The 13,722-nt window shown below is 41.0% G+C and overlaps 1 protein-coding gene across 1 annotated transcript in view; it reads left to right on the top strand.

The window, feature by feature from the left end:
• The window catches only part of ntn1b (netrin 1b), a 62,006-nt gene extending 57,883 nt beyond the window's left edge, over nucleotides 1-4,123 (top strand). The window contains exon 9 of the mRNA XM_074655565.1: nucleotides 1,411-4,123. Within this exon, the coding sequence (XP_074511666.1) occupies nucleotides 1,411-1,730 (320 nt within the window). The 3' untranslated portion in view covers nucleotides 1,731-4,123. The remainder of the gene's footprint in view (nucleotides 1-1,410) is intronic.
• The last annotated feature ends 9,599 nt before the right edge of the window (nucleotides 4,124-13,722 follow it).

The raw sequence follows: 13,722 nt of genomic DNA, 5'->3' as shown, positions 1-13,722 counted from the left end.
CAGTGTTCTGATATTCAGAGTCCAGCTTAACACCTGATAGACCAATTGGAAAGGATTTGTTTCAGAAGTTATATTGTTAGCAGATGCTCCATTTTTCTCTATAAAAAAAAAAATCTCTTTTGGCCATTTATGTTTGCAATAAAGAACCTAATATCCACCTCCTCAAACTCAAGCCTGAAGGAAAAGAGTTTCTCTGCCCCTCACATGGAAGTGTGCTTTCACATGTTCTCCGCCGGGTCCCTTTGTGCTCGCACAGGGAGTGCTATGGCAACTGTTGCTGTAATAGGGAGTATGCTCAGGAGCACAACGAGGGAAGGTCACAGGTCAGAGATGAAGGGAGGGACCAGTGACACGCAGCAAAGTCAGCCATTTCTGGGTCATGTTTATACGGGACGTTTTATTGGACCTTTTGTACAATGTTGTATAAATGTGTTGGCATCTGTCTGCCGGTATGGTTTATGCCAGTGGTTCCCAAAATTATTTTGGCTGATGTACTCCAAAGCTCTGTTAGATATCACCACTACTTCATGTTCTAAATGTGTTCATTTGAACTGATTTTAAAATGGATGTTATTTAACACTAGTAGATATTGATATGAATATAGATTTAAAAAAAATTTCATACCATTGATCTGTCAATTTTTAGGTCGGTTTGGTTTGCATTCTGACTACTGCCACTTGGAGTGGCAAAACTCTTTATCCATGACTTAGTAATAGCTAACTATTAAGATCTCTGCTCACTTGCTAACACTCAATTGCAACATGTGGTGTTCACATGTTACAGCTGATTCAATATGTGGACATTCTTTTCAGGGGTAATCTGATCGGTAATCATGTGTAGAATCTGCAGGCAATAAGACGAGATTAGATATCGGAAGCATTCTGGCTTCCGTTTGTAGTTCAAGTAGTATTGACCAATCACGTTCAAGCAGGTTTTGCAAGTAAACAGTCCGTGTGGAGAGCAAAGGAGGCAGAACGCATTGGCCAAAATTAGGACTAGGTATTGGTACTCAATACCTTTAAGGTATCAACCGAAATAACCCGGTACCAAGTGGTATCGAAACTTCTCCAGTCAAACAATAATCAACAATCGATCCTTTTTGTGCCCTGATCTAGAAAAAAAATACTATTTACATGGTTTTCTCGCAGCAAATTACCGCAAGCGTTCTTCGATTTAATATGACTTGTGATTGGCCCACTACCACAGCAGCTACAACCCATTGACTGCCTGCACACGGCTCTGAACCAAGTAGTTTTGTTCCCTAAACCTAAGTTGTTTCATGTGAAGACGGATGTTTATTTTGAAAAGACTGTATGCATGTAACAAGCGGAAATTGACACGTGTTGCTGGACATAATATCATACCATTATATCATGTAGGTGGTTTAACCTCTCTCTTCTCTTCCACCAGCGGTCCAAGTGCACGTTCTAAAAGGAGACAAGGCAGGCGAGTGGTGGAAGTTCACCGTCAACATCATCTCCGTCTACAAACAAGGTGAGCACCGCATCCGCCGCGGGGACCAGCTGCTGTGGGTGCGCGCCAAGGACGTGGCCTGCAAATGCCCCAAGATCAAGCCTGGGAGGAAGTACCTGCTCCTGGGTACGGACGACGACTCCCCCGGGCAGAGCGGCGTGGTGGCGGACAAGGGAAGCCTGCTCATCCCTTGGAAGGACCTGTGGGGCCGCCGGCTGAGGAAGTTCCAACAGCGCGACAAGAGGGGAAAGTGCTAAAAGTCGCCGAAGAGGAGAGAAAGAGAAAGGGAGAGGTGGAGGAAAAAACAACACCTCCACTGGGATAAATGCAAGGAAGAGGAGAGGAAGAATGGAAAAAATAAACTGGAAGAATAAAAAGATAGAAAGACACAGGTGAAAAGTTGGAGAGATGGTGGAACGACTGAGTGCTGCTGCTCTGAGTTGGAGCGAAGAGATTAGTGTTTTTTAGGAACTTTTGTGAAGGAGCTCATTCTACAGTTGTTCTGTTTCAAGGTTTGTTTTGTCGTGTAATTGCAGAGTTTGCACCTAATGTTACAGATATGTCACACCCTGACTATTTTACCCATGATGCCGTTGTTTTTTTTAAAGTCCCTAATTCAGTCGTTTTAAAGAGCAACGCACCTACTGTATCACCCTTTTGTATTTTACAGTAAGAGGATATATTTCCACTGTGCTGTGTAAAGCATTATCTAGTTAAATGAAGATGGCATAGAGGGACTCCACTCATGTTTGATAAGTCGCTCTTGTAACCTGCCAAACGTTGGATGAACTTTTTCAACAGCTAAAATTATAAAATTGTGAAATTGTTCTGTGGAAAATATAATCGGTGCCATCTTGCCCGAGAGCTCCCTGCTCATATGTGAGTGTTACCTCAGTGAAACAACCGGTGTTGTGGGAACAAAATGCCATAATGACCCTCTACTTATTCTGTATAATGATCGTATTTCACATCACGGGCGAGTCTGTGCTCGGCGCTTATCGCTATATCGACAGTATGTTGTGGTTGTGACCTCTGCAATGTAAAGTAACCATACGTGCATACATTATTTTTGGTAGATGATGCCGTGGCATCAACTAGACGTAGAGTAGTCAACCATGCACTTATTTTTACTAGTCAAAGGTTTTAGAACATATGAGATATGTTCACAAAGAAGAAATTGTGTACCATATGATGCAAAAAAAAGCTGTATAGTTCAAACCCTGCTTGCCTCACTGATGACTGCTCTGTATGGACCGATGTTTCTGGTTGACAGTAACAACCCCGCTCAAATTCAGTTCAGTTATTACGTCATTAAACGGGCGTTATCAGTTATAAGCCCGGTAGATATGGGTCAGTAGGTGGCCTGCTACACCTACCAGTAGGTTTTATCATTTAATCACATGGGCGATCACTAAAAGAAGGAATAAAAGAAGATGAAGGTGACCTCTATCGACCGTAGTAATTTGTCTATAAAAATTGTATATAAAGATGGACGACGCGTCTCCACTTCCTCCCACTGTAAAGAAGTGAGGCCAAAATATCCCAGATACGGGATATGCTATCTTGAGATTCTGACGTCATTTGGAGCCAGAGTCTGCGCAGTAGTGATCGGGCAGTGCAGCCGGGATATCGAGGTCACCCGCCCGAACCAATCGCGAGCCGAGCACGGTCGCATCTTGGCTAACATGGAGGAGGCGGGATTTATGACCTGTACTGCAGCCAGCCACCAGGGGGCGATCGAGATGTTTTGGCTTCACTTTTGGGGAGCTGTCCATGTCCAGCATGTCCATCTTTATACGCAGTCTATGGTCCAAAGTTGGGGCGATGGGTGGGACGTAAAACACAGTACTTTCACCCAGGAGACTGGGATTCACATCCCAAATGAAACCAAGCGTTAAGTTTCACTTTCACTTTTGAAACAGTTATTTTAAGCCAAAACACTATCTTTTTCCCTAAACTTAACCAAGTGGTTTTCTTGCCTAAACCTGAAGAAGTTGTAGTTTTGTTGTCTAAACCTAAACAAGCTGTTTTGTTTGTGTTCAAAATGTAATGTTCATGCAGTTTTACATGTTAGAACGTGTTTCACTTTCACTTTTACAACGTAGTAGGTGCAGCAGGCCCCTTCTGACCCACATATATGAGGCTGATAACGATTGATAACGCACCTTTAATGAGCTGATAACAGTCAAATCAGGTGCCAAATTTGTCACAACTACAGACAAGAATTTAGTGTTTATTCTCTAATAAAGGACAATGTATTTTTATGTCCCAAACATGTGCAAGTGAAAGAACTGATTAAGCATCTCACTTCATTAAAAGAGAATATCGACCTATCAAGCAATCCTCATACCACTGACATAATGCATGCTCACTATTTACTGTAGCTGACTGATAGCTAACAATGATTGTGAATTATGTACACATTAAATTTGTATACAGTATTCAGTATTGTGGGAAAATAACCTGTGGAGTGATGAAATATCACAGATGTTTATTGTACAGTGCGTTCAGCACGCCGTGTCAAATGTTCGTCACCTCAAAGCGACTTTTTTGAGGACTGGATTGTCAAGACTTGGTACTCGACAAAAAGGCATGACCGATTGTCTACGTGTTATATAGCTGTATAGTATTACTTTTTTTTTTTTTTTTTGTTAAACATTAACTAGATCTATCTCCATGTGAACTTAACCAGAGGTTTTAAATACTAGAGGCTTAATAAATATATGAATGTCGGAAAAATGTCTCATGTTTACAACGTGAGCACCCAGAGGATCACACACTCAGTTTACACAAAATCATACAGTGCATAAACACACACACACACATAAATACAAGAGTACACCTCAGTACTCTGTGCATCATACTGTACGTATTTGAAAACCACAATGCACTTCTAGAGTCTCTGCCAACACACCTGTACCGACACATTTAGACAGAGAGGTACTCCCTACCAGACGTCTGCTCTCGTTGAATATTATACCCGAATAATTATCTGCTCATGTTTATACATCGGCTTGTAAATGTTGTTTAGCAGTGTCCATTGCAAATGGTTGTGTAATGTCTTGTAATACTAATATATTATGTTTATCACAAATGAATATATTTAATGACACATGAAACAATGTGGCTTTTGTGGTTTTTATTTTTTTGATCTTTTATTTTTTACTTTTTTTGCATTGAATTGTAGATGGCTGTAATGAAAAGTATTGATACGTTGTTTGGCTATTGAACAGCCTGATAGGACTGAAAATTAATTCATCTGAAATAAAGCTGTGTAAAAAAAACAAACTGAGGAAGATCCCAGCTTGAGTGATATTTTTTTAATTTTTTTCTCCTCTTTTAAATCAAAAAAGTGTCATTATTTTCATAACACTGCTACGCACCACATGCAGACCTTTAAACTACTGCGATCGCATTTACTCAAACAACGTGCTCCATTACAATTTAGAGGCATCGGTACTCTTTACTTCACACGTTTTGTCAGTTGTAATTGTTTGTAATTGTAAAAGCAAACAGCATATGAAATTGTTAACCCTACAACAAAATTATAATTACTCAAATAAAATAATTACCTACAGGAAAGCCCACACATACTACAAGACATTTTCAGCAACACTTTAGGTTACAGCCTGTGAATCACAGTGTAAATATTAGGACTGCCCCCTCTTAGTCGATTAGTTGACTAGTCGGTTGTTTTGGTCTTAGTCAACTAGGATTTCTTTAGTCGATTAGTCGTTTTTATGCTTTTTTTCACGCTGAATGACTTATTTCTAAGAAACTTATGAGCACATCTCTGGTAAACATAGGATTTAAAGTGGTGCTTTGTGTGATTCTTTGTGGAGAAACTCAGTTTCACAGATCTGTCGATTAAATCAACTAATTTATTAGACGACAAAATTGTACGACTGTTAGTCGACTAAGAATTTCTTTGGTTGAAGTCAGCCCTAGTAATTATTTAGTATACACAGGATAATAATACAATACTTGTAGGGTACGTACACAGAGTATAAAGTATAAGTACAAGGTAAGAGGAAAAGAGGTTAGGAGATAAATTTTGTTATGTTATCATTAACTTTAAAATTATGACATATTTGCAAAAACAACATTGAGTTATTATTGTTGTTGCTGAGGAACAAAACAAAAAAGGATGTGCTTTTAAAGCAACAGCTGTAAAATAGTTATATATTTTAAAATGATGATAAAAAATACATGGGGAACAGTATTGTAGTTTTTGGATCCAATCCAAGATCCATCTAAACTGTCTTAAATTAAAGCCTAGATGAGCTTTTATGCCCTGTCGTATAATCACATCATAAACAATTAAGGAGCCGAATAAATATACTATCACTCATAAACAAAGAATACTGTAGCCAGCTATTCATTAATTCAACAAATGACATGTTTTTTTAATTTAAACCATTGAAAATGTGTGAGAAAGTTTCTTTATTACATTGTAGGTCAGTAGGCAGGATGTACAATTAAGCGGCCTGTTTTCACCACTTTTTACTGCAACTATAGTGTGGTAACAGTTTTATTGAGTGAAAAGTGCCACACATTGTTTGATTTCTTTTCATGACATATTGTGAAAGGACATGTAGTATGCCTGCTGGTCCCATCTGTAATTATTTATTGTTTACCAGGTTCCCCCAAATGCAAATTTGTTACCCCCTTATTCCCTCTTTCATTGTGCCTATAGGAACCTGTAAGTACTTTATTGATCCTGCTTGGATCTTCGTCAGGTCATTTTGACCTTGTTCATTTGAATATTAATAATAATAATATTGTTTCATTTTGAATATTGTGGCATGGGGTAGTGTGCAGGAGTTACCTTTTTCTTTAAAAAAATGATATGATACACTACTTTTAATGTACTATTATCCTGTTGTAATGTCGATATTTACTTTTTAAACCTCAGAAAATATGTGAATTCTCTAAAGGGAAGTTGACATAAAAAATGTGAAGCCAATAGTTAAGAAAGTAAATGAATTAAAACATCAGCTTCAGCCAAAGAACTCCAACTATGTCCTGCAGCGCAGATCATCATTTGTGTTGGATCCCGTGCCTCTATAAAACTTCACAGACAATAAGGGGCTGGCTGTAAGATTGCTATAATGCAGGCATATTACTAAAAGGGGTGATATCACCAACGTGTCTAATCCAAACCGCAGATGTTATTGTTGTAGCTGGGAGGTTTTTGGCATCGGTGGAAACCCCTTAACTTATTCCTGTGGGAGTTTTACACACAAAAAAAATCCTGAACCTGCTCCAAATGAGAGTCCATCTGTCTTGGCTCGAGGACAGGGTATTGATATACTGCTCCCGCAATGCCCGGCGCTGAATACTCCAAAGGGGCCAACCAATTACACAGTCACTGCTGAAAGTTTAAGCTGTGTTCTCCATTAATATAAAGGCCACCAGGATTACCAGCCATAAAATAGATGGAGGAGAGAGTGTGAGGGATGAAGAGGCCAGCGGATGGAGGTACGTTTAACGTGCCAACACATAAACAATTTCACTCGGACTGTTGCACAAGCTCGCTGTGATTCCTCTCATGATTTGGGCGGGATGGGAAGAGTTGAAAAGAGATCTGGGTGTGTGTGAACTTCCCTTCTCAGTATGTGCAAAGATGAAGCTGGAACAATAAACACGCAGACGCGATGTGACCGAAGCTTTTGGCCTTCATAAAGTGGACTGAACGCGGGGGTCAGGATTCCGTCAGAGGCACCAACTCGGAACTTTCCACACAGACGAATCCCTCCAGTCACACCGCTGCCATGTTAACGGAGAGAGTACTCCTCGGAAAACAAAGGCGCTGATGATGCGACACGCTGAGGGTTGTCCTATAGCTGTGGTGGTCCTCTGCCCTCTCATTGTACAGTATGCTGTGCTGAAAGCTGCCAGGAAATGGAAACAGCAACTGGTTGAGTGAAATGGCCTAAACTCCCATGACATATATGTCTGCCGATGAGGACAGGATGGAAAAAGACCCTGATTTCTTTGTCAGATTGAGCCCATAAAAACATTTGGAGGGTCTGAATTTATCGCCTTTTCCTTATTGTTCCGTGCCCCCTTGTTTTTTTCCCTGAAAGGTAAGCGGCGAGTGTTACGAGGCCACTGCGGCCGTCTGCGATGTTGAAACAACATCACATCAGGGATTATGTGACTTCCGTGCGTTTAGCTGCGTTTCATAACTCTGTGGGGACATTTACGGTATGCTCGAAGGTCCTCAGACCCAAGTGGGCCCAAATCACTAAACCAACTTTCAAAAGTACAACTTTACAAATGTTCTACACGTATTGGTTTATTTGTAGGAATTCCTTCTCTCTGGAATGAAAAACTAGAATTACTGCCTCGTGGTTGTATGCCTCCGCCAACCAGTGAATTTGCAGTTTACATCCATGTCTGTCTAAAATGTCATCCCTTCATCATTTTATCCTGTTAGACACGTGTGTGAAATTGTCATAATTAGCATATGAATTCTTGAGTTATGGCCAAAAACGTGTTTTGCGAGGTCACAGTGACCTTTGACCTTTGAGCTCTAAATTCGAATCGGTTCATCCTTGAGTCCAAGTGGACGTTTGTACCAAATTTTAAGAAATTCAATTAAGGCGAGATATCTCGAGAATGGGACAGACGTGAGGTCACAGTGACCTTGACCTTTGACCACCAAAATCTAATGAGTTCATCCTTGAGTCCAGGTGGACGTTTGTTAAACTGAAGCGCCAGATGGTTTGTTTCACAGAACCATCTGAGAAGCCGTCATTGGAAACTGTTTGGAAAAGAGCAGGCTCTTTCATAAAATACTTGATAGGTGATTGGATGAACCATCTGTCAATCAAACTCTTGCCAAAGTCAGTCAGGAGAAGAGCGAAAACATCTTTTCCATCGAGAAAAGCCTTCACTGTCGTTGTTTGCTCATATAACTGATGCTTTTGTATCTACTCTAACCTCTTCAGGAGTTACCATTGTTGTTTAGAGCCAACAGTCGCCTCTCTGACCCACCCATCCACCCAGACCTCCTCCCTATATAGCGTTCGCTCTCTGTACTGCCCGGTTCACATTACGTGGATTACATACGAATTGATTTTGTGCTGACCATCACGAAAAGAATGTGAAATTTGTGTCTATGTAGGCGAATCAATGCATTCAATGTTGCGACTATTTCACGAACTGCTGTGCCACTGGGCTGATATGTGATCCCGCAATTCTAGCGTTATCTCGTGACATTGTGAAAATCCAGCTGCCATTTAAGGTAAGATGTTTGAGCAAACTTTGTGGAAATTCCCTCTGAGCGTTCCTGAGATATCGCGTTCACAATGATGGGACGGATAACCTGATAAAATAATTTCTCCGGCCACGGCTGTCGCCAGCGCAGAATCATAAAAATGAGTTCTTACCACACCAGTGTGGTCTAAAACCATGAATCTATGGGCAAATCTCCAGCTCCTATAAATCTATTGAGAGAAATGACCACCATGGTGGGACAGGAAGCGTCACAGGCAGCCTAATCCCATTCACACCCCCTCATCAACAGATCAACAGATCCGATAGAGCCCTCAATAGGAGAGGGAAAAAGAGAGAAGGGGAGGTATTCAAATAGTCCAATAACAATCTAATTAGCAGGTAATTACAGTGTATTGACAAGACGTTCATTAACTGCAGTGTAAATGAACAATGTTTTAATGACTGTGATTGCTGTTTTATTACACGGGGAGGGAGAAAACTAATTATTGAGATCCAACCCAAATGAGTTTGGGTACTGAGAGGCCTGTGATACTTAAGTGGATTAGTTGTTTGGGAAGAAGGAGGAACACCAGAGGGGATCACAGAGGCTGATTAGCATTACCCAGCAGCCGCGGACCTTTAGCGCCACCGTTTCTAATCTCTAGTCACGGATGAGCCCGGCACCTCACATTTCATTTTAATCAGGGGAGGTTCAATCATTTCAATCAAATCCTGTCAGATTTTATGCATGAGATCTCCGCTACCACCCACTTTAGCTGGAAAACTACACGCAATCACTGCCTTTTGTTTTTTCTGAAACCTACTTGGCCCCCTGCTCCTTCTTCTTAACCCTCCGTAGAGCCGCACCACAGATGCTTGTTTTGTTTGCTCCTAAGCACCCGACTAAACAGAGAACAATATAACACTGTGTTTTCTCAGCTGACTAAATGTATTTCCAAGCCCTGTTTGCTTTGCTTCTCGTGAGGACGGGGGAAACGAGCGGATCATTTACGAACGCGGTGCAAATTTTCAATTCATGCAAATGTGCGCGAAGATGTGCCAGAAGGTATCGAATAAACTATCAACACTATGAAAATAAAGTGCAGGAATTTGGCTTTGCATTGTGGATGCATTGTGAAACACACTTCCCTCCTTCCCTGCTAAATGTTTGTCACATCACCTATTTGACTGCATTTGTGCTGCATTTTCCACTCTTTTTTTCCCGTCTTCCATCCATCCATCCATCCAATGGCCGCTCTTTTTGCTTCCCAGCCTCATTCAGTCAGTCACAATGGGGCGCCGTGAAACAACAGAGTGAAGCACCTTTGGAGATGGAAGGAGGGCTTAAAGAGGTACTTGATATCAGCCCGCTGCGTGACCGCAACCACGCACACATACGTGGGCACATACGGGCGGAAAAAACATACATGTGCACACACACACAACTCCAAATCTCTGCTTTTGACACCTTCAGAGTCCTCCCTACCCCCCACCTCTTCACTTTACTCATTCACTCGCTCCCATACTGCCTCTCCATTTCCCTCTTTCTTGCAATGCACACGGTTCAAAAGCTGTATTTCTGGCTTACTAGATTGGAGCACAAAAGGCTCTTCTTATGCATCCTGGAGAAGCCCCACTAGAGAGGCCTCCATCCCATCATGGATAGGAGAGCACACACAGACAGAGCTTTTTTTCTCATTACCATTTCCATACAGGATTAAGCCACTTGGCTTTTGGATGTACTATATTTTTCACCCATCCCAACCCCCTCATTGCATTCTCAAGGTCCAAGTTAAACGATCAGTCAGACCATCAGCTCATAAACTAGCTCTCTTAAATGTCTATTCATGCTCACTGCCGGGTCCAGAGGAGGCCGGAGTGGATGGATCTCATTGGAGTCTGCGCCATGAGGAGAGTCCTTCAGCTGCCTCACAGTAGCGCCCTGTTTCCACCCTTCAGGCTTTAACGTGGACAAGAGGACCAAACAAAGTTTAACAGACTAAAAGCTATTTCATATGCTGTTTAAATGTGATTTTAAAGTCACTATCCTTAAAGGAACAGTGTGTAACATTTTAGGGGATCTATTAGCAGAAATGGAATATAATATGTGTTTTCATTGTATAATCATTTAAAACTAAGAATCATTGTGTTTTCTTTAGCTTAGAATGAGCCCTTCATATCTACATAGGGAACGGGTCCGCCATGTTGCTCCACCATGTTTCTACAGTAGCCCAAAATGGACAAACCAAACACTGGCTCTAGAGAGAGACATTCACGTTTTTACGTTACCTGGAGGCCACCGTAGTTCTCCGACACACTTGTGAAACTGCGGTAACGTGAGCCAAAGAGTGCAAAACCGCCAGCCACCGTCTGACTTCCTTTGCTCCGGTTTTGCACTCGGTGGCTCACGTTACTGCAGTTTTGGATGGGAGAAGTGAGCAGAGGGGGTATTCAGTTGGTTGCAATTTGCAACCACACCACTAGATGCCGCAAAATCATACACACTGTACCTTTAAATTTCCATTAAGTCAAAAAACGTTTTATTTATGGTCTGCATCTTTTCTGCAATAGCGCTTCAATGTATTTACATTCAGTGATTATCTCACTATACAATACTCTTTGTTGTTAGTGGCGGAGTCCGCCATTTCCATGCTGGATTCAAATTGCCTGTTTATCATGATCAATGCAGCATGTAATCTAGTGCTACTATTTGTAATTTTACCTTGTTGATATGAGCCTCACTGTTCACTGTTCACTCTGCTACAGCCATATCACAGCTGTACTTAGTTACTGCTAAAGCAAATCCAACATTTCATACTGCTGTTAATTCACATTAAATTAATTCAACCAGTAAAACACACAATAAAACACAACGGGGCTTTTATGGTGAAGCAGTCTATTTGATTGACCAGGACTGAAATGTTAAAGGGGAACTTTGGCAATTTTCAAAATGTATAAATGTTACTCCTATGGTCTAAGACAGTCCAAAAAAATATTAGCAAACATGAACAACTCTCTCCCAAATCCAAAAGCTAAAGTGCCAAATCTCAAACTTGTGATGTCATGGGTATAAAGTCTGGAGCTGCTCCACAGACGATGAATTGGGAGAGATGTTATAGGTGACACTGAGAGCACCCAGGGGAATGTTCTGAGTAAATGGGAACATTTTCTGTTTCACAACGGACAACACTACAATAAAATAAAATTAATTTGGGTATAAAAAAGAAAACAAACATTCTGTGGGTCCATAAAATCAGCCTACCATTCATTGTTTACAGAGCAACTCCAGACTTTATACCCGATAACATCACAAGTTTGAGACTTACTTCTCTGATTTCTGTCTTTGAGAGAGAGAGGAGCTCATGTTCACAAATATTGATTGAACTTTCCTCGGCCATGGAAATAACATATTGGGATTTTTTATTTATGTGGTGTTCCCCTTTAAGGATCCAGTAGAGGTTGTTAGAATTATTTTTGTATTATTATTATTATTTTATTATTTATTTTTTTCTTAATTACCTACGATTACTATCACTATTATTATTTGTCTAATTACTTTGTACATTTAATTTATTCTATATGTGTTAAAGTGGCAGTAGGCAGTATATATTTGGCATCATTGAGAAAAAAATTCCATAATAACCTATCAGCATAGTGTAATTCAAGTGTTCTGAGAGAAAACTAGACTTCTGCACCTCCTCATGGCTCTGTTTTCAGGCTTTAGAAAAATCTACATCCTGTGACGGGCGACTTTGACCAATCACATATCCTTTCATTGAGAGAGCGTTCCTATTGGCTGTGCTCCGGTCATGTGACCAGTACTTGGCGTTCCTTCAACAGATTTTACAATGTGACTGTCACAAACGTTCTCATTTTACAGCTAAACAGTACACTACAAGATGATTCTGACAACATTTGAGGCGAGAAATAGGCATTAACGTAACATAATATTGATTCATATTTGATCAGCGCTGCCTAGTTTGACCGTTTGGTCGGAGTTCGCGAGTGATTGACAGCCGGCTCTCATAGACGGCAGCTGAACATCAGCTCTTACTGCTTGTTTTCCTCCGGTCTGTGAAATCTTGCAGATGCCGTTAGGAGCACTGGAGGACACAGAGGCACATGATTTTTTTCAGGTTACCTGTTTCATTCACTACTGTCATGATATAGCGACCGTTTTATAAAAATAACTTTTTTTAATCATATTTGCTCCAATCTCGCCTACTTCAGCTTTAATTCTGTATGTGTACATTTGATTTCTATGTGTGATTTGTGTGACCCTGGACGAGAGGATGAGGGAGTGGGAGGGTGAGGGAGGAGGTAGACTGATGATGATGATAACAGATTGTCTACAGTATATACAGTATCTACTTGTCAAGATGACAATATTTTGTACAATGAAAAAACACCAATAAAAATAAGTCAAAAAAAAAAAGCATAGGATTGATCTTCAAAGATGTGAATATGATTAATTTAATTCGATTTTCATCACGATAGAAAAAATTAGACAAAATATGGAAAAGAGACAGAGAGGTGTGTGGAAATCTGGAATTTTCCTCCTCACTGCTCGGCTGTATACCCCTTTCCTTTCTCTCCTCCACCCTCCCTTCCTTCTCATCCGAATACATTAATATCTGAAAGTGTTGGCTCGGACCAAAAATACTCATGGACTAAACAAAGTGCAGAGTGACTTCGGGGTCTGGGATCTTCAAATAAACCCTGCCTGGGTGTCATGGGGACCAGGAAGTGGAATTAACTGCTATATTAGCTGACCTTCATCTTGTTGTTTGTCCCAACCTGCCTGGCTGGGCCCCGGGCTGGCCCGTAACCACGGTCTCCGGGCCCAACAATGCGGGCATTTCCCTCGGCGAAACAACACGGGCCTCGGGGGTTTACTGAGCAAACAAGATGAGCCCTGCCAAACACTCCTCGCTCCCACATTTCACAATCACCTTTTTTTTTTCTATCGCCATTTTTCCCTCTTTGCTCTTGTCCGTCCGCGGAGCTCTGAGAAGCTACCAGACA

The sequence above is a fragment of the Sebastes fasciatus genome, chromosome 13 (assembly GCF_043250625.1).
Source record: "Sebastes fasciatus isolate fSebFas1 chromosome 13, fSebFas1.pri, whole genome shotgun sequence".
Classification (NCBI taxonomy): Eukaryota; Metazoa; Chordata; class Actinopteri; order Perciformes; family Sebastidae; genus Sebastes; species Sebastes fasciatus.
Note: the sequence above shows the minus strand (reverse complement) of the source record. Positions and strands in the feature narration are given on the sequence as shown.